The sequence below is a fragment of the Scyliorhinus canicula genome, chromosome 9 (assembly GCF_902713615.1).
Source record: "Scyliorhinus canicula chromosome 9, sScyCan1.1, whole genome shotgun sequence".
NCBI lineage: Eukaryota > Metazoa > Chordata > Chondrichthyes > Carcharhiniformes > Scyliorhinidae > Scyliorhinus > Scyliorhinus canicula.
In genome coordinates, this window is record NC_052154.1 from 141,596,452 (window position 1) to 141,618,496 (window position 22,045).

General features: G+C 45.7%; 1 protein-coding gene across 1 annotated transcript in view; it reads right to left on the reverse strand.

The window, feature by feature from the left end:
• The window catches only part of LOC119970940 (otogelin-like), a 323,755-nt gene that overhangs the window by 172,438 nt on the left and 129,272 nt on the right, over window positions 1-22,045 (reverse strand). Inside the window, 9 exon segments of the mRNA XM_038806051.1 lie at window positions 3,531-3,557; window positions 7,432-7,521; window positions 7,524-7,587; window positions 9,565-9,681; window positions 12,002-12,121; window positions 12,998-13,144; window positions 13,509-13,643; window positions 14,552-14,586; window positions 14,589-14,689. Of these exon segments, the coding sequence (XP_038661979.1) occupies window positions 3,531-3,557; window positions 7,432-7,521; window positions 7,524-7,587; window positions 9,565-9,681; window positions 12,002-12,121; window positions 12,998-13,144; window positions 13,509-13,643; window positions 14,552-14,586; window positions 14,589-14,689 (836 nt within the window).

Below are 22,045 nucleotides of genomic sequence, written 5' to 3' on the forward strand. Positions count from 1 at the left end.
TTAGTGACTTCTCTGTATCCAGGCATCAGGGATGTGACGAACAGGCACGTTCTGTAAATTAGTTTATCTCTTGATTAATTCAGCAGTCTTAAAACTCTGTACAAGTGGTGGGCTGCACATTGACAGTTTGTGGTAAAACATTGGGTATGTTTTTCTCCATGCGTAATGAGCAATCCTTTAACTGGACTGACCACCCTGTTAAATAATTTTTCTTCAACTTTTCAGCTGGAGGAATGCAAAACTGCAAAGCGAGCTCTAAAATTTTAGACGGAGGATGCCTAGTTGTGAATTTGTCCATTTCATGTCGAGAATGCTTCACAAATAAGTTAATGTCATATATCTTTCCATTGGCACTGTAAAATAAAAATACATGATGGATTGAGAAGACTTAACAAATGTCTCACATCAAATTCTGGCAGGGATCAGTTGTTTAAGCAGCTTGCAGATGTCACAGCTAAATTTTAACCAAATTACAGCATCCTTGGGAATCCCTCCTGGAGGGCGCTACCACTTCTCTGTATTTAAATCAGACTCAGGGAATTCTGGGAGTAGCATAAGGAGAAAGCATGGTGAAAGTAGAAGAAAGTATAAGAAGATTAGAGTAGATAGAGTTTACATGCGGTTAGATCATGAAATGAAAAATGAAAATTGCTTTATTGTCACGAGTAGGCTTCAATGAAGTTACTGTGAAAAGCCCCTAGTCGCCACATTCCGGCGCCTGTCCGGGGAGGCTGGTATGGGAATCGAACCGTGCTGCTGGCCTGCTTGGTCTGCTTTAAAAGCCAGTGATTTAGCCCAGTGAGCTAAACCAGCCACAGATCATATTGTAGTTAGTGACTATTTAGATTATTGAGTACTGTAGGACAGATTCAATATTACTTAATTATTATCTGTAGCTCAGTAGAGTGTGCAAACTTCATTTAATTATTAGTGTAATAATAAGTTCGTTTTGTTTCAATCTTTTGACTGGTGTATTCTTTGTCAACACCACATTGGATCATTCTGGAAGAAAGGACAAAGAAAACAACATATTACCAAGCATGGTAATATAACATACCCGGTTCGCCACGCCTCACGAGATGTAACGGGATCTATGAGACGTCGCAATCTGGATCCCCCCGTGTGAGCGGAATCAGTATTTGGCAATTCTGCATATTGAGCAAGTGGCTGGTCTAACTCTAATATGCAGCTCGCCTGAACTACCCGAGGCTTTGGGATCTAACCCCTTCGCCTCAGAGACCTTAGGTGAGCGCCGTTCAGTACTGATCCCACAAATGGTGACCAAGCGGGATGGCACTTGGGATGGTCTCCCATGGCATCAGAGACCTCTGGTTGATTGGTCTTTGGGCAGGGTGGCACCCTGGCACTGGCAATCCAGGCTGGCATTTTGCCCATGCTTGGGATCAAGCCCAGGGGTGCGCTGCATGTGTGAGGCGGGGTTGGGCATTGGGATGGTCTGGCGGTCGCTTCGGGCGGTCGAGAGATCAGGGCCATTTTAAAATGGAGTCCAGATCCCCTCCTGCACTGAGGACTTCCGGCAAGTGGAACTCTTCAGTGCAGGACTGAGTGCGGCCTCGGAGTTATTCCCCGCTGGGCCATCAAAAAAGAACAGGGTACCATTAGGTAGCAGGGTCGTTCCTACTGCTACAAGCACCAGAAATGATCCCTTGATTCCTGCCCAGAAGGACCTTGTTTTGTTGGTTAGCCCGCGCTGAACATTTCAGGCGGTTGACCTTTCAGAACTGGGAAAAGTTAGAGATGTAATTGGATTTGAGCACGTGAACATTAGGGGATAGGGGAGGTGGGAAGAACAAAACTGAAGGTCACTGATAGAGTGGAGGCCAGGAGGGATTAATTGTGCAATGCCAAAGAGGACAGGAGGAGGTGTAAATGACAGGATCTTGAATAACTGCCACCCAAAAGCAATGTTAAGAAAAGAAGAGAGATATAAACCAAACCAGCACGGTAGCATGGTGGTTAGCATAAATGCTTCACAGCTCCAGGGTCCCAGGTTCGATTCCCGGCTGGGTCACTGTCTGTGCGGAGTCTGCACGTCCTCCCCGTGTGTGCGTGGGTTTCCTCCGGGTGCTCCAGTTTCCTCCCACAGTCCAAAGATGTGCGGGTTAGGTGGATTGGCCATGCTAAATTGCCCGTAGTGTCCTAAAAGTTAAGGGGGGGGTTGTTGGGTGGATATGTGGGTTTGAGTAGGGTGGTCATTGCTCGGCACAACATCGAGGGCCGAAGGGCCTGTTCTGTGCTGTACTGTTCTATGTTCTATGTTCTAAAATGGGGTGATGTTCTACAGTTGTTGGACACAATGTTCAGTCCAGAGGACTATAAAGTGTCCTGTCGAAAGATGTGGTGCTGTATTTTAAGCTTATTTGGAACACTGCAGACTGCTAAAGTAATATTAAGGTGGGAATTAAAATGGCATGTAACTGGAAGCTAGGAATCATGGTTACTGATTGAATGAGGGTGTTTCACAAAATGGTCACCTGGCTGCATTTGGGTTCCCCCAAATGTAGAGGAAATCACATCGAGAAGTGAATACAACTGGAGATACTCCCCACTGTAGTTGAAAAGGCTCTTGTACCTGTTACAATTCATGCACTCACTCCTTGCCCTCACTCCCAGAAAAATGATGAGATTCTCCTTGTACTCACCTTTCATCCCACCAGCCTCTGTATTGAAAAGATCATCCTCCACCATTTCCATCACCTCCTTCGTGATGCCATCATCAAACATATCTTCCCCTCTCCTTTCAGCATTTGAAAGGGACAATTTCCTTTGTAATAGTCTGATTCCCTTCTCTGTCAACTCTAAGACCCCTCCCTCCTACAACACTTCTTCATGCAAGTGCAGGAGATGCAACACCTGCCCTTTGACCTCCTCCCTTCTTACCATCCAAAGCCCCAAACACTCCTTCTGGGTGAAACAGTAATTTATATGTACTTCTTTCATTTAGTATGAAATGAAAAATGAAATGAAAATCGCTTATTGTCACAAGTAGGCTTCAAATGAAGTTACTGTGAAAAGCCCCTAGTCGCCACATTCCGGCACCTGTTCAGGGAAGCTGGTACGGGAATTGAACCGTGCTGCTGGCCTGCCTTGGTCTGCTTTCAAAGTCAGCGATTTAGCACTGTGCCAAACCACCACTGCTCACAGTGTGCTCTCCTCCACATTCAGGAGATCAAACATAATTATTTTACAAGAGAAAGGAAAATTCCATCCTGTTTCTGGGAGGGCTGGGAAGGAGTGAGTGCAGGAAGTGGAACAGGCGTAAGTGCCCTTTCAACCACAGTGGGGAGTATCCCCAGTTGTATTGCGCTTCTCAATGTGATTTCCTCTACTTTTGTGGTAACCCAAATGCAGCTGAGTGACCATTTTGTGAAACACCACCATTCATTGTCTATCGGTATATTCCATCCTCTAACTTGAAAAGTAATTCTTGTAAATGCAGGAAGCATGTTTAATCAAAATATTGAATAAACCTTGCACATAACTGTTCTCATCGCAAAATTGAATCTTACCTTTGTTGTAATATTCACAATCATAAGCTGAAAGGAAGGAAAATAACAAATTACTAATATTGAGCTGTTTTCATATGGTGCAGCCAAATTTCTAAAAAGTGAATGCAAGATTTCTAAATTCATTAAAAATTTTCTCTCCATACCGTGCATCAACTGAAGCAGACAGGTTGAGTAATCTCTCGTGAGCTAGCAACTGAAGTGTTGGCTAGTGTAGACTTGAGAGATAAACAGACACTTCCAACACTGATGAAGGTTCAACTCAATTTTATTAACTAACTTCTAACTAACTAACACACGATGACTGTGGGTCTGAACTTAAACTAGAGACCTAAGCCTTGTCTGAACCAGTTGATTCTCTCAGCACGTGGTGTCAGTCTTTGCTGGGCTGGATGAGTTCTTGTTACACTGCGAGCAGCACCCAGAATGAGCGGGCGACCGTGGTGCCTCTGCCTCTATTGTGTGTGTATTCTAATGGTGATTGGCCTGCGGTACTGTTTGTACATGTTGATTGGTCCCTGGTGTGTGTCCATCAGTGTGTGTCTGCACCATGATATACTGGTGGTTTTATGACATCCTCCCTTTTCTAAAAGACTGTTTCGAGTATCGGCATTGATAATAAATAGTGTGGATGTGTGGAGACTGTACCTAGCAGTGTGAGGTGCGAAGACAGTGTACAAAGCTATATACAGGAAAACAGGACTATGTACACAGGAAGGTTCCCTGGTACAGATGACGACCATGAACTGGAAAAACCAAACAAATCTATTTATAAATCACTGGAGAACGAATGCACAAGGAAGGATATATAAAAAACAACATTTCAGCACAGTCCACAGTGTACAGAGTCATAAGTCAGTCTCTGAGGTGGGCGACGAACTCTGTTGATGTAAGGGTGGCACACCACTCATCATCCTGGTCGACGCTGTGGACGGTGGACAGGTTGGTGCCATGCTTGGGGGACATCCTGTTCGTGGTAACGACGCCAATTTGGAACGGGACCTATGGGTCATCGCAGGCACAGTCAGAAGCAAGGTCTAGAGTAGGTTCATTGATGGCAGGCTGGATAGCCTTGACGTCTCTGTGGGGCTGGGTGGACCTCCTAAAAACAGCAGGCAGGGAAGATCTGCACATTATAGCGTAGTGTGCCCTCGTTTGCCACATTGCAGGCAGCGTCGGGACTTCACGAGACATGTCGCTTTAAGTGGGCGGAGCCGTAGTTGCTGCATTGCCGGAGCATCGGGACGTTCGTCGTGCCACCGCGCATGCGTGGGGCGATCCAGCGTGGTGCGCACCTGCGCAAGCGGTCCGTGACATCAGCACGCTCACTGCGTGTAAGCGCAGGAACTCCGCGAAAGCGCGCGAAATGGCCGCCATAGTTCAGATCCAGAGCCTGGAAATATTTCATCATTTGGACCCCGTTCTGCCTGTAAGGGGCTTTGCCGCGCGTTTTCAGCAGCCGGATGCAGAAGTAGCGCATGGAGGCATGTTCATGAAGTACAACGGTCTCAATGGCCGTGGAGGAGTGAGCTGCTTTACTTTAGTAGCTGCTGGCGCAGGGGCTCAGATTGAACACCAAAAACAATCTGGTCACGGAGCATGGAGTCAGAGGTGGACCCGTAGTTGCAGGACCTGCGCAAGGACGCGGAGCTGGGTTATAAAGGACTGGAAAGGCTCGTCATCTCCTGAATTCGCTGCTGAAACATGTATCTCTCAAAGCTCTCGTGACCTCGACTGCGTAGCGGCTGCTCGAACTTTAGAATGACGGTCTTGAACTTCGATTTGGTCCTCCCCCTCAACGAAGGTGAGCGAGTTGAAAATGTGCAGAGCGTGTCCCGGCTGTGAGAGGAAGAGAGAGCAATCCAGCATCCGAGGCAGCTTCCAGGTCCCTGCTCGAGGTTACAGCTGGAGCGCTGTTTGAAAAGTTTCCAGTTTGAGCCCAGATTCCCGGCAATGTGGAGAGGTGGCAGCGTGGGCGAACGGGTTCCATTCTGTAGGATGGCGCAAGACTGGTGGAAGGCAGATCACTGAAAGGTAGGTCTCAGAAGTGCTAGCATCCCTCAAAGTCTGGTACCATGAAGTGTTGGCTAGTGTAGACTTGAGAGATGAACACACTTCGCAACCACTGATGAAGGTTCAACTCAATTTTATTAACTAACTTCTAACTAACTAAACACACGATGACTGTGGGTCTGAATGATGCTAACTTAAACTAGAGACCTAAGCCTTGTCTGAACCAGTTGATTCTCTCAGCACGTGGTGTCAGTCTGTGCTGGGCTGGATGGGTTCTTGTTACACTGAGAGGCAGCACCCAGAATGAGCAGGAACCCATGGTGCCTCTGCCTTATAGTGTGTGTATTCTAATTGTGATTGCTGCAGTGTTTGTACATTTGATTGGTCCTGTGTGTGTCCATCAGTGTGTGTCTGCACCATGATATACTGGTGTATATTATGACAGCAACAAGAAGTAATATTTTTTATTAATGTCACCACAGTCCCAGAGGACCATAGGCTGCTCTCCTCTTTGAGAGCTGACTGGTGGTGATCTAACCTGAGGGTCCACCGCACCTCTTGCTCTTAGTTTTCCATTTTTTAAGTGAAAGTGTCTGCTCTCCATTCGGAGTTTCAGAAAGAGGATAAACTCCAGATTAGAAGTTTACCGTGCAAGTGAATTCTATAAATTTAAAGACATTGAAAGTTTAAAATAATACACCACCAAATAGTGCTTCTTACAGTAATTTCAGATAGCAATGTTTTAAAGTCATGGGAATTGCAGGAAATATTTATGTTCAATATGAAGTGGATCCTAATATTGGCTGTAAAATTACTTTACCAAATTAAACTTATGTTAAAATAGTAATATTGCTCCAATGAAGGCTCCATTAATCTGACTTGGGATGGAACCAAAATTAAATCTGTTCATTTATAATGTGGTTATAGGCAGGAGCACAACATTCCTCCTGCTGAAAACATGTATCAATATAAAGGATATGAACTCCGTGGCTGTAATTTTACTGACACAACGTGAATCCTTGCTGCTGGGATCAAATGCAGTCACGCAGGCGAACGGAGGGACCACAGTGGTGATTCAGGATTGCCATCCAATTAATGACGATGGCCTACCTCTACAAGCTGCTGGCCCAGTCAAAGGGCAGATACTTCTGCAACCTTGGAAATGCCACCATTAGAGGTAGCCATTGTTGAGGCTGCAAGGAGAAGGAGAGGGCTGCCAGGGCCAAGCAGATAGACTCTCCAGTGGCAGAATAAGGGATGCAGGGATGACTATTGCTGCTGATCAAACTCTGTTTGGGCCATGAGGCCTCAGGAATGGAGGATACCCTCCACCACTTTCCACCCTCCGGGAAGCTGCGTGAAATTCATCCTTGGTGTAGCTGGTGGACTCACCATGCAGCAATGGGAATTCTGATGCTGATTAAAATGCAACGGTGTTATAAAATGGCAAGTCAATAGGTTAATTTGTTACCTTAATTGGCCACCCTCTTCCAATGGGCGGGTGACTGAGCTGCTGGCATTCCTGCCTTTAGTAAGGTCCCATGGTGGCAGGGACACATCAGGCCACCTTCATGACACCTTACATTTCCATTTCACCATGCCTCCCACCTCCCAGCTTGTCTCCAAAGGGCTGGCAAAATTCAGACTCATATGTCCTAAAGAATCTCTGCGGAAGATGTAGAAACTAAAGAGCCCCACACCAAAAACAACATGCTGCAAAAGCAAAAAGAAAAATGGGCATCACAAGATGCAGGGCTCTACCTCACGCTTCTCTAACCCAAGGAACAATGAACTTGAAGGTGTAGGTCCCTGCTTGAGCACCGTTCTCATGGTAACTGGTTGATGAGGGGGACGACAATCAAAATTGTCCTTCGGTAGTTGCTATACTTACGGCAGATTGTGGGGGTTCTCCAATCAATTGCAATTCCATGTTGGCAGCACGCATGAGCATATGCTAATACGCTGGTGCAGAAACACTCCAGTCTCCACCACGATTACAGGCACACGTATCTGTCAAGCAGTTGGAATAAAACCAGGTGACATCAACCTGAATAATTGAACATAAATAAATATTAAAGCACAAGGATTGGGTTGATTATAAAATACGTTATTAAATAAGACTGGAAGAAAGCATGTTAATACAACGATATTACAAAATTACTTCTCTGACAGCCTAGGTGGAATTTAGTGCCAGCCCACCCTCACAATCTTGAGGTTGTTTTTTGAGGGGGGGAGTGCCATTTAATTGGGCAAGAGGGTACGGGATGGGAACTCAGCCGTCTCCTGATTAAAGCCCAGGGGAGAAAAATTTGTGGATGGTCACTCTACCTGGGCACCAATTGAGGAGCTTAAATGGGCAATTAATGCCCCACTTAAGGGTCTCCTTCCACCACACCTGTTATTCAACCAGGGCCTGCAGGGGAGTCACCATGTGGAGTGCCATGAAAAGAAAATGCTGCCGGATTTGCTTGCGGGCTCCCAGGAGGTCCCTTGAACAAAGGCACTCAGTGCCATGACCCCCACTCTATGACCCTCAGCCCAACCTCACTGACCCTTGGTCTGGGGTCCTTGGTTAATCTTGGGCCTCTGGTGGGTGCACTGCTGGCAGCTGCAGATGCTCTTGGCGGCGCTGATGGTGCATGGAAAGCACTTGGCCTCTGATTGTCCAACAGCTCTCAGGGCCGGGATTTCTGCCCAACAGGTGTCTTTATTCCAAGGAAAGTTTTGACACTGGCAACTTAAGTGCCTAATAGGCATTTATACCAATGGGCTTTCCCCAACGAAGGTGGCATGGGGAAAGCCCATCAGTTTTCCAGCCCTGAGTCACAAACATTAAATTTTGTCCATCATTTCCAGACTGAAAATCCCAATACTTGGGATTTTTTTTTTGATGCCTACTTCTGACGTTGGGCTGAGATTCTCCCTGTGGCAGGTGCGCAGATTTGAGAAATTTTCCAGCCTGCAGCACCTGTCTCAGGAAAAAGTGCCCGGTTTGACAGAATCTCCACTCGGGGGAAGTGCCCTGGATGTTGGAATCCTTATCCTGGAGTCGGGGAGGGGAAAGTGCCGCGGATTCATGCCGGCCAAGCACTCCATCCTGGACACAACAGGGGCTGCCAAGTGCCGAGATGGCTGGTTAAAAGGCCTGCTTTGGTTCTCTGGCATTTCATCGCAGCAGTCATGTCAAACAAAGCCCTCACCTCACACCCCTCAACCCCACCCACTCCTCATATCCACCTATACCAACGCATGCTAATCCAAGCCCCCTCCCACCCATCCCAATGGCCTCACATGTCTCACATATCACACATGCCTCCATTCACTCCCCATGATCACTTATAGTCCAATCCATGCTACCCCCACCCACCATGGGATGACCTCCAATAGGATGATCTGAATGAGACAAGTCTGATTAGAACATTGTAAAGTTTAATCACAATTTCCTCTATTTCGGTTGTGTTGTTCAATCTTTATTGCTATGCACTGGAAGGAAAGTCCCCTCGAGTGTATGTTTAATTCTAGGAAGAGCTGGAAGGGAGTAAGCAGCCCATAATTACAGAATGAATCAATTAACCATAATCTGAATATTTGACCAATTTCACTGAGTTTCAGATCGCAGGCACAATACTACAGGAAAGGAGATGAAATTAACCTGACCTTTCCTTATTCCCAAGAGGCAGCTTGAAACATGGGAGCCCTTTATACTGATCCCTGAGTCTCCATATCAACCTAGAAATGCATTTTCCAGGTATCACTGAATTGCACAAAATAACTAATGAAATGTGACATTCCTATTCTGTCAGTGTTGTCATGTCAATTATTGAGGATTTCTTATAAATTTTCCCTACTTTCTTGGAGTAAAGGGATTTGAAAGAAGCAGGAAAGTATAATGTGGCAACAGTAGAATTGGGAGAATTACATCAATGGAGCAAAAAATGTATTCGTCCTATGCACATTTCCATTGCAATTGGTAATGTGGATAACATTGAGTAGAAAGGCCGTTGTTGTTTCGATCAGCACTCACCACTGGGTGGCAGGGCTCAAAAACCTTGGACAATAATATTCCACATTCCTTCTTAGCAAACGGCTCCCGGAGTGGGTTCATATCGCATGGATTACTGATATCAGGGCTGTTCGTACACTGGAAAAAATTAAGTAACTGTTATGAGAGTTACCAAAAAGGCAACAGGAATGTATTTACAATGCTTTTTTCAACTGTAATCAAGCACAATTTTGGGAATATTACATTGCTAAACTCTAAGAAACTAAATTTCAAAGGGTATGAAAGAAACTCAGGTTACAGATATGCTGCAGCCAATTCTAACTCACTCTACATAGCAGAAAGAAGGTGGCAGTGACCTAAAAATTGCACTGCTTATATCATTTACCGTTATATATATATACTCTCAATTCAACTGTGACTATCCTGTCTAGGGAGATATGTTCCCCCACCCTGTTCCACCATTCACAACTGTTTCCATCAGACACAAATTGCAAATTGCGATCCTACGCCAAAGAAGGACTTCAATGTGATTTTCAGGCAAAATTACTGGCTATCAGGAGGGAGGAAATGGGCCATTTAAAAATACATGTGCCTCTCAATCTTTTGATCATCGAAGAATAAGTAGCTAGTGGCAAGAGCTATTTGAAGCACTTCAAAGCTTAGTACATCACTTGGATTCTACTCCCACCTCACCAGCATTTCTCATATAGAATCCATACAGAATCATAGAAGCCGTACAGTGAAGAAGGAGGCCATTCGGCCCATCGAGTCTGCACCGACCCTGTGAAAGAGCACCCTACCGAGGCCCACACCTCTGACCTATCCCTGTAACCCCACCTAATGTCTGTACAATAAGGGGCAATTTATTGTGGTCAATCCCACTTAACCTGCACATCTTTGGACTGTGGGAGGAAACCGGAGCACCCGGAGGAAATCATGCAGACAGAGGGAGAAAGTGCAAACTCCACACAGTCAGTCAACGTCAGAATTGAACCCAGGTTCCTATCGCTGTGAGGAAGCAGTGGGTTAGCCCTATTGCCTCACGGCGCCGAAGTCCCAGGTTCGATCCCGGCTCTGGGTCACTGTCCGTGTGGAGTTTGCACATTCTCCACGTGTTTGTGTGGGTTTCGCCCCCACAACCAAAGATGTGTAAGGTAGGTGGATTGAACACACTAAATTGCCCCTTAATTGGAAAAAATTAATTGGGTACACTAAATTTAAAAAAAAGATTCTTCACCTGTCACTCCACCCTCTAATGATGAGCTTCCAATGCAGGCTCAGCAGCTACGATAGAATTACTCGGCATACAAAGCCAGATTTTCAAAAGATGTCTTATTTTCTTCTGGATTAAAGAACTGTTGAATGTTCAACCAGAGCTGTGAGTTAATGTCAATCAAGCATTCTGAAAGTGTAAAGGTACCATAGGGACAAAGGAACCGTGGGGAGATAAATCTGAATGTCAAAAGCATAAATAAAAAGTAGGGGGCTGAGATTATATGCTTAGGTGCATATATGCTTTTAAGTGGTGGCTAGATATGTACATAAGGGTGAAAAGAATAAAAAAATATGTTGACGGGTGAGAAAAAGTTAGGTTTGTGTGCAGCATAAAAACCGGCATAGACCTGCAATGCCAAATGGCCTGTTTCTGTGCTGTAAAATGCTACACAATTCCAAAAATGAATATGCACATATATATAATATAAATCAGTAGGAAACCCAAGGAAGGACCCATGAGTTGCAGGTATTGTAAAAGTGAGTATAGTCCTTTGCTACCGCATTTCTATTATTTTTAACACGGCTTTTCTGTAATTTATTGTCTAAATAATGATGTATGTGTGATTATTCATTGATTAGGTCACCTGCTGGTGAAATTGGATAGCGACATCACAAATTATTCGATGGTCTGGAGGCATCAAAATCAACCAAACTCAATCCGGACCTCATCCAGCATCCAGATACTTTCCCACAATCAGTTGAGACATTGGTGATCCGGGAGCTTCAGTTTCTCTGATACTTTTTGTAATGATACATATATAGTCAGATTAGTGAAGGGTTAATTATTACATCTCTGAGTAATTCAAACACTAGAGGGCACCACCTCTTCTCTGTATCTAAAACAGACCCTCAGGGAATGCTGGGTAGTTAGTGAAGGAGAAAGCATGAGAACAGCACTAGGGAGAAGATTAGATTAGATAGAGTAAATGCGAGGTTAGATCATAGTATAATTAGTGACTATTTAGATTATTGAGTACTGCGAGACAGATTCAATATTACTTGATTATTAACTATAGCTCAGTAGAGTGTGTGAACTTCATTTAATTAATAGTTATTCAATAAATCAGTTTTGCTTCAAACTGATGATTGGTGGAGTCTTTGTCATCAACACAATGGACCATTTTGGAAGAAAAGACAAAGAACACAGCGTATTACCACCAAGGAACATGTAACACTTATTTACCTCCACAGCTGTCCAGCTATTCCCAAATTCTTGTGGGTTTGGTGATTCTATATGATCTGGTGTCCTCATTTCATTGGCAGTTTTCATGTCAAAATTTCCGCAAAGCCCAGAGAGTTTTCCCTGCGGAAAAGTAAAAAGGTAGCATAGATGTTACTTGTTAGAAATGTATGAAATCAGTAAATCTTGCTGATTATTGACCCTTTTTTCTTTGGAATGATACAGTGGCACAAGCAGAGTATATCATGAAGAAAATATCTCCTATACAAGAATAGATTTTTTGCAAATTTATTTTGTTGTCTTTGTGGAAAGAGTTTGGAACTAATTCCATGTCCTTAAGGTACTGTTCTCCTTCAGGAATCTAGAATCAGTTCTCTTAATCACTTATTTTTTTACCAGTGACTGATTATGATGGCCAGCTTTTTGCAATCCTAAGGTTTACTCAGTCATGTCTTAAGTGTAAAAGAACATACCTAGGAAATAACATACTTAGGTTATAAGTGTCTGGTCTCCCAGGAGCTTAAGAAGTGTTGTGGAGAGGCGCAGCAAAAAAGTGAAACTAATGGAATAAATGTTATCCTCAGCCATAGATGTGCTAAAGGCCTAAATAAAGCAAACTGTCAATGGTTGAAGTACACAGCAGGTCAATGCTACCAGGAAGAAAAAAAAATTCCCAGTATTATTTGTTTTAATTCCTGAGATAGACACACTGGAGTGTTTTTAAAAATTCTGTATAGCTTGTCCCAAACTTACTGAAATGAGATTATATTTTTAGTTTTGCTGAGAGTACGGTGATGGGTAATCTCACTGAGGGCATAAGGGTGAATGGCAATTGGCTTGTACGAATGAGATTTAGTAGGAGGATCACTGCACAGCATAAAAGGTGGATTTGGAATACTGCATTGTGATATCCTAACTGTACAGGATTTTACACCGAGTATGAATATACAATTTCACGAGACGTTTAAGATGTAAAATTTCATGTATAATGCTCCTTACCTGCCATTTAGGTCCAATCTGCACATGTGTTGTCGTCCTTCGGTCCCATAGTATGGTAATCTCTTCGGTGGGGAAATGTATCACGGTAAAAATACCTGCTTTCCATATGTGTATAATCTGCTGCAAGTCTGTGACACTGGTGGGACTCTGAGAAAATTAGAATGAGTAATTTAATGAAAAACACATAAGAAATCATAAAATGTACACTGGATATGATTGGCTACCAATGGAGAAATGGTCAAATAGGCAATATGCATTTGGTACCACTGGTGAATAATTTATTTTTATTTCATATGAATGCACATTCATTCCAATAAACATTGACTCAATTTTAAAATCTTCAACAATTGAGTTAATTAAAAATCAATTCTAGTGACTGAGGCATTGTCTATGATCCATTACAAAGATAGAAGAAATGCAAAAAAACTATTTTAAGTAGATAAATCTTTGGCAAGCCTTTAGTGAAATGGATACAAATAGATTCATCTTGTTTTTCTGCTGTTCTGCTTACCATGTTCCCACTGTCATCATCAAACACCAAGGAAGTATGGCCAACTGAGACAGACAGAGCTTTCCGACAAATGGCTCCACTCCCATAGCAGTCAATATTTTCAGCAATGATAGACAACCTTAAAGTCCCAAGACTCTGCCATGTATATAGAGATGAGTGTCATTTACTGTGAATTAGCTTACATATCAACACAAGAGTTCAATACGGTTTCAGACTTGGCACAAGAAAGAAAATATTTTAAAGAATGGTGGCAGCTTGCTCTGATATTCTACTGTAGTGTGTCACAGCTTGATGTAAACAAAATAATCACAGCAGGCTATTCATTCCAACAAGTTTGCTCCCTCATCCACTTCCTTTCCTTATTAAAAAAATAAGCGTTTTCCATTGCTTAGTAATGGAACGCAATATGTATACAATTTGATCATAGGAACATATGACTAGAAGTAGGCCATTCAATTACTCGAGGTGGGTAATGCAATTAAATTATGATGGCTCTGGATGGGAAATGTGTGGGAGGTGGGAGTTGAGGTGGGGGGAAAATAAGGGAGTTGTGGATAAAGAAAGCAATAACTGGTTTACATTTGGACAAGGGCATATTGACAGTCCTATTATACTCAAAGGAGAAAAAATACAAGTTTGTTTGATTTGCAGTTTTTCACATTATTTTCTCCTTTGGAGAATGGTGTAGATCATTGGAGGATTTTCAGGCTGATTAACAACCTGCTTTGAACTGCCTGAGCACCCCTTCAATGGCCAACAAGCCCTGGAATGGCACTTGAGCCCAGGAACTTCCACCTCAGAGGTAGGAGCTTTATTAACTGAGCCATTCAGTCTCCATGCAGTACAGTTCATTTGATCATGAAAACCATGTCTGTGTTATTCAAGAACATTTTGTTCACCATTATGTGTCTGATGAAAATGATTTGAGATGGTGTGTCCACTTGCATTTCACCTATTCCTATCTTGTAGTAAAAATAGTTTTAAAGATTATACAGTTGATATCGTTTGTAAAGAAATGAATCTTTATTAAAATTAACCTTTACCTTAACCAGGTAAACCTTGCAAGCGCTAATAAATCATAAAGAACTCCATCAAAAGTCTTGTAATGGCGGTCGCCATAGGCTGTGCACATTGAAGGACAGGGTTGGAATGTGCACTGGAAGGTGCCCTGCTGGCAAACACTAAAAGGTATGTTAACAAAAGGATAAACTTATATAAATACTTATACAATTACATTCAGCTTTTTGAATTTAAACAAAGGGCGGATTTAATTTTTAAAAACCAGAGTCCTTTCTGGGCTGCATTAGTGGGGTCGTTCCCAGCGCTACCAGCATGTTGTTGCTGTTTCGGCCTCCAGCGGGGAATGCCGTAGGGCATAGCTCCTCAATGAAGGAAGAGATCAGGCCGCCATTTTTAAAAGGCCCCAATCTCTCGACCCTCTGATGCGACCCCCGGAACCCCCTCCCCCCAACAGCCCAAATCACCAATAAGGGGCTGCTCTGGGCCCTCCGGACCCCCATCTCACACAGGCAGGGTACCCCCACCCACCCCGGCCCGATCCCCAGTGTGGGCAAAATGCTAGTCTGGCAAGCTGTAGTGCCCCTGCCAGCCTGGCAGTGCAACCTGAGCACACTGGCAGTGCCAGGGTGACACCTAGGCAGCACTGCCAGGGTGCCAGGTTGGCTGTGCCAAGGTGCCTGAGTGGAACCAGCAGTGCCAGGGTGCCATCCTGCCCAGAGGCCAACCTCCTGGGGGCCTCCAATTGTCTGGGAGACCTCCCCCCAAGGCTGTTCCGCCTGGTCCCCATTTGGCGACCAGTGCTACACTGCACCCAGCTGAGGTCTTCTTGGCGAGGTCGGTAGATGTCAGGTGGCTGTTCGGTCGGGTTCAGACATAGTTAATTGGGCTTTTAAGCTCACTTAACAATGCCAGTCTGGGTCCCGTCCATTGCGGGCGGGATCCAGATCGCGACATTCCATGAGGTCTGGTTTGATCTCATGAGGCATAATGGCCTTTGTGAACCCAAGGAGAGGCCTGGCTGCATCCTGCCAGAATCAGGACAGGATGGGAACTGGCTGGTAAATTGCACCCGAAAGTTTTCTTTTATATCTACATTAGAGCACTGTTTAGTTTTAATGTCATTACATCTGTTTTATTAGAACATTTGTTCTCAATATGTATGAGGCTGCCAAGAGCTATACCTCTAATTCCTATAGCATAAAAACATACAAATTAGGAGCAGAAGTAGGCCATTCAGCTATTCAAGCCTGATTTGTCATTCAATAAGGTCATGGTTAATTTGTTTGTGTTTCGAGTTCCATATTCCCATCTAACCCCAATAACCTTTGATTCTCTTGCTGAACAAAAATCCATCTCACTTCGCCTTAAAAATATTCAATGACTCTTTCTTCATTGTCTTCTGAGGTAGATTCTCAAAGTCGCACAACCCTCAGAGAAAAACACTCTCCTCATCTCCATCCTAAAAGGGCGACATCTAATTTTAAAAGAGTGATCCCTAGTTATGGACTCACCACAAGAGGAAACATTCTTTCCATGTTCAACTTATCAAGACTGTTCAGGATCTTGTATATTTTAATAAAGTTGCCTTTCGCTCTTTGAAACTCCTGTGGAAACATGCCCAGTCTGCCCAACCTTCCCTAATCAGACAACTCACTAGTTCTAGGTATGAATTAATGAACCTTCTCTGAACCACCTACAATGCATTTACATCCTCCCTTAAATAAGGACATCAAAACTGCACCTAGTGGTCTCACCAACTCCCTGAAGCATAATACCCTTACTTTAATGTTCAATTCCTCTTCTTGCTGATATCCAAGTTTTGCATCAAAGATTTTGCTCACTGAGGCACACGTTATCATTAATTTACATTTCTGAAATCCAGTTGAAGTACAAATAATGGGCACAATTCTCCGCCTCATGCCACCAGTAGAAGAGTTCCCAGTGAAGCGGATAATCCAGCGTTGGTGAGAAAACAGGATCAGCGTCAGGCGCTGCTCTGTTTCCATTGCTCCGGACCGTTGCTGGTGCGGGATCAAGGTTCACCGTGAGGATGAGGATGCAAGTGGGTCATTAATACCAATTTTCATCCACTTTCATCCACTTGGGCACCTTTTTCTCTGGGCCCAAGTGATTCTTTGGTCGTCTGGAGGACCTCCTTAAGGAAGTTGCCCCCAAAGCCCATCCAAGGTCACCCTCCTCACCACAATGCAAGACCTCCCTTCTTGCTCAAAGACCATTGCATCCCTTCACGCTCAAGTGATTTTGAAGTAATCAGCTGGAAATTGACAGCACTTAGTTCTCTTTGAAATGGGCCAGGACCTGTCAATCAAAAATTTATGTTTGTAAACATTACAGTTGCAGCACTTCAGGGTTCCTCAACTGTTGAGGAAGATAATTGGAGCAATGCTGCCAGTGTGTGTGGAAGCTGTCAATCACAGTCTAATAAGGGAAATGAATGAATGGCTTGCAGTCAAGGATCTGAGGGGGTTTAAGCACAGCTGACTGGTTTCTCTTTCCAGAAATTGATACACGGGGCTTCCTGTGTCTGAGCCAGCAGGTGTATTGCCCAGGTGAGTGTCACAACAGTCGTTTTTTTCACTGCCTCTGCCTGGACTGCCCTCTAGCTTCCAGACAGGGGTCTCTTTTCTGGGGGGGGGCTTCCTGACAGGGGTCTCTTTTCTGGGGTGGGGGACTTTCTGACAGGGGTCTCTTTTCTGGGTGGGCTTCCTGACATGAGTCCCTTTTCGGGGGGGGGGTCTGTAGGGAGGTCTCTTTATTTAGGGGGACTGTGGGAGGGGGTCTCTTTATTTAGCAGGTCTCTGGAGGGGCTCCTTATTTGCGAGATCTCTGCGATGAGGGAGTCAGGTTGGGTCACCCCCCTACTTGGGGAAAAGTGGCGGGAGACCCAGAAAATCCAGAGGTGGGAGGTTGAATTGCGATGCAGTGGGGGTGCAATGGGGGGCTGAAATGGAATGCGGGGGGAGGATGGCCAGCTGCGGGACCTCACTATCGAGCTGCTCTTTCACAATGGTGGCCTGATAGCTGGATTGACTCAGGAATCCCTTGTGATCCTTGCCATGCATATATTTGCATGGTAAAGGATTGGGAAACGCTGGGAGCACAAATCAGGTGCAATTCAGCTCCAGCAGGAGAACATAGGGCGGGATTCTTTTCTTGTCGATGCCGCAATCACGAAACGTGATTGGGCGGAGAGTAGCCTCCAACGCCAAAATCGCGATTGGCGCCGGTTTGACTCCAAATCGGGATGCTCCGGCACCTCAGAAATGCTGTAAATCCGTCGCTCGCTGCGCGGCATTTAAGTACAATTGGCATATCATTAGCGGGCCTGACACCCTATTCTCTGGGGCCTCCAGGATTCATTATCTCCGATGGGCCGAGTTCCCAAACGGCATGGTTGACTTGTGGTCTCAAAACTGTGAACCTGGCGTTGTGGTTGCTGAACGAGAGAGAGAGGATGTAGGACAAGGAGTGGGGTGACGCTGGCTCATAAGTAGCCAAGGTGCTGGAGAAGCTGATGGGGGAGGAGGCCTTTGACTGGCCCCTGGAGGTGGACTGGGCGCATAGGGCGCTGATGAGAAAGCCGCAGGTGAATGAGCCAGCGAGGGCGATGGTGGTGCGGCTCCACCGATTCCCCGACAAGGAGAAGATTTTGCGGTGGGCCAAGCAGACGAGGAGGTGCACCTGGGAATGTAATGAGCTCCAGGAGTACCAGGACCTCGGAGCGGAACTGCCGAAGGGGACAGCCGGAGTTAATCGAGGGAAGGCTGCCCTCTCTAAGAAGGGGGTGAAGTTTGGGATGCTGTACCCGGCCCACCTCTGGGTGACTTACAATGCTCGAGAGCATTATTTTTGGACACCAGAGGATGGAATGGAGTTTCTAAGAGACAAAAGACTGGCAGGAGAGGGAGGACATTGAACTGTGGAGGAATTGTGAGAAGATGTTGGTTCTCTCTGACTTTTTGTTTTATTGCTTTTTTTGTTGGTGAGGGAGAACCTCTCTTCTGTGAGGTGTTTTGTTTGGTTCTGTGGCGGGATGTTTGGGGAACGTGGAGAGTGAGTTTTTCTTATTTCATTGTTGTTGGTGCTCCGGAGGTGTGCGAGCGGAGGAAATCAGTGGGGGGTATCAGTGGGGGGTAGGAGGTTTGGCACCATGGCTGGGGGCTGCCAGGCTAGCTGGGCAGGCTAGTTAACAGGAGCGCAGTGGGGGGCAAGCAGGTGGTTAGTGTAACAGAGGGGTGGGAGTGTTGTCTTGTTTAGGGGAGGGGGGCTGCTGACAAAGGTGTGGCTGTTGTGGAGTAGCAAGAAGGGAGGTGGTGGCGGTGGATATCCAAGGTCGGCCGGGAAGGTCACGTGACAAGGGCCGGGGCAGACCCAAGAAGGAGTATGGTTGATCGGCTGGGGAGGGGCAGATTGCCCCCTGACCAGGTTGGTCACATGGAATATGAGAAGACTGAATGGGCCAGTCAAATGGTCGCAAATGTTTGCGTATCTGAGGAGAATGAAGATGAGCGTGGTCTTTTTGCAAGAAACATACTTTAAGGTTGGGGATCAGACTAGGCTAAGGAAAGGGTGGGTACGGCAAGTCTTTCATTCAGGATTAGATATGAAGACACGGGGGTTGGCGGCACTGATAAACAAGCGGGTGGTGTTTGAGGTGGGGAATTTAGTGGCAGATTCGGGAGTTAGGTTCAAGATAGTGAATATCTATGCTCCGAATTGGGACAATGTTGAGTTCATGAGGTGGGTGCCATGCCAACCTGAAAAGGAAGTTTGCCAAACTTGCCATGGCATGGCACAGGTCTTTCCTACCCTCAATGCAAAGGCTGGAGACTGGCAAGTGAAACTGGATGAAAACAGCAGCTTTCTAACGACATTCTGGATACCATTTGGGAGATACAGATGGCTGCACGTAAAGTTTGGCATTTCCAGAGCTCCAGAGGAGTATTGATATAGACAGCATGAGATAGTCAGTGATCTTCCTGGAGCGGAAGCCATAGTGGATGATCTACTTTTCTGTGGATATGGAGACACAATGGATGATCCTGGACCTAGACTTGCACCAGTTGATCATTGGGGGGGGGTGGAATTTAACACGATCATCAAACCAAGTTTGGACGGGTTGAGCCCGCGGTCAGGGAGGGTGCCAGCGGTGGCGAAGGAACTGAGGGGTCCATGGAGCGCATGGGGGGGGCGGGGGGTGGTGATGGACCTGTGGAGGTTTGGGACGCTGAGGGCAAAGGAATTTTCATACTTCACCCATGTGCATAGGGTATATTCACGGATCGATTATTTTGTGGTGGACAAGACACTGCTGGCGGGGGTGGCCGATTCGGGGTATTCGGCGATTGTGGTTTCTGACCATGTGCCACACTGGGTGGACTTGCAGGTGGACCGAGGGGGGCCCAGCACCCTCAGTGGAGGTTGGATGTGGGGTTGTTGGCGGATGAGGAGGCGTGTGACTGGGTGAGGGCCGCCATCCGGGGGTATGTGGAACTGAACGATACGAGTGGGGTTTCGGCCACCACGCTAAGGGAGGCACTTAAGGCAGTGGTCAGGGAGGCATTTATATCGATCCAGGCGCATAGAGCCAAGGTGATGGCAAGACTGGTGGAAGAAATTCTGCGGGTGGATAGGAGGTAAGCAGAGGCCCCGGAGGCAGGGCAGTTGAAGAAGCGGCAGAAGCTCCAGATGGAGTTTGGGTTGGTGTCCACAGGGAAGGCAGTGGAGCAGTTGCAGAGGGCCAGAGGGGCAGTATACGAGTATGGGGAGAAGGCAATCTGGATGCTGGTTCACCAACTTAGGACTTAGGACACAGGAGGTGGTGAGAAGATCAGAAGGGTGAAGGACAGGACGGGAAGAGTGGTAATGGACCCGGTGAGGTGAATGGGGTTTTTAAAGCATTTTATAAGAGGCTCTATGAATCGGAGCCCCCGACCGGGGTGGGTGGGGAGGGGGGTGCGGCGATTCTTACACTTGTTGGAGTTTTCCAGGGTGGAGGAGGACCTGGTGGAGGGGCTGGGGCCCCCATTGGACTGGTGGAGGTGATGGAGGGTATGGAGACGATGCAGGCAGGAAAGATCCTGGGCAAAGATGGGTTTCCTGCAGAATTTTATACATCTTCTGGGGATCTGGGTCTCCTGCTGGGAAGGGCATGTAACAAGGCAAGGGCCAGGGGGCCCTTGATTACTACCTTCATTACTACAGGCTTCCGTATCCTTAATATTAAAGAAGGATAAAGTCCAGGAGCAGTGTGGATCCTATCGCCCGATATCATTCCTAAATGCGGATGCCAAACTACTGGCAAAGATCTTGGCCTCACGGATTGAGGTCTGTGTGCCGGGAGTTATAGGAGAAGACCAGACAGGGTTTGTAAAGGGGAGGCAACTGTTGGCGAATGTCAGGAGATTACTGAATGTAATAATGATGCTCCTGGAGGGACAGGATGTGGAAGTGGCGGTTGCAGTGGATGCGGAGAAGGTGTTTGATCGGGTGGAATGGGAGCATATAAAGTGGCAAAGATTGCTGGGACATTAGAGGACTGGGAAATCTTTAGGGGGCAACAGAAAGCTACTAAAAAAGCTATAAAGAAGAGTAAGATAGAGTATGAGAGTAAACTTGCTCAGAATATAAAAACAGACAGTAAAAGTTTTTACAAATATATAAGACAAAAAAGAGTGGCTAAGGTAAATATTGGTCCTTTAGAGTATGAGAAGGGAGTTTTAATAATGGGAAATGAGGAAATGGCTGAGGAACTGAACAGGTTTTTTGGGTCGGTCTTCACAGTGGAAGACACAAATAACATGCCAGCGACTGATAGAAATGAGGCTATGACAGGTGAGGACCTTGAGAGGATTGTTATCACTAAGGAGGTAGTGATGGGCAAGCTAATGGGGCTAAAGGTAGACAAGTCTCCTGGCCCTGATGGAATGCATCCCAGAGTGCTAAAAGAAATGGCTAGAGAAATTGCAGATGCACTAGTGATAATTTACCGAAATTTACTAGACTCTGGGGTGGTCCCGGTGGATTGGAAATTAGCAAACGTGACGCCACTGTGTAAAAAAGGAGGTAGGCAGAATGCAGGAAATTATAGGCCAGTGAGCTTAACTTCGGTAGTAGGGAAGATGCTGGAATCTATCATCAAGGAAGAAATTGCGAGGCATCTGGATAGAAATTGTCCCATTGGGCAGACGCAGCATAGGTTCGTAAAGGGCAGGTCATGCCTAACTAATTTAGTGGAATTTTTTGAGGACATTACCAGTGCAGTAGATAACGGGGAGCCGATGGATGTGGTATATCTGGATTTCCAGAAAGCCTTTGACAAGGTGCCACACAAAAGGTTGCTGCATAAGATAAAGATGTATGGCATTAAGGGTAAAGTAGTAGCATGGATAGAGGATTGGTTAATTAATAGAAAGCAAAGAGTTGGGATAAATGGGTGTTTCTCTGGTTGGCAATCAGTAGCTAGTGGTGTCCCTCAGGGATCCGTGTTGGGCCCA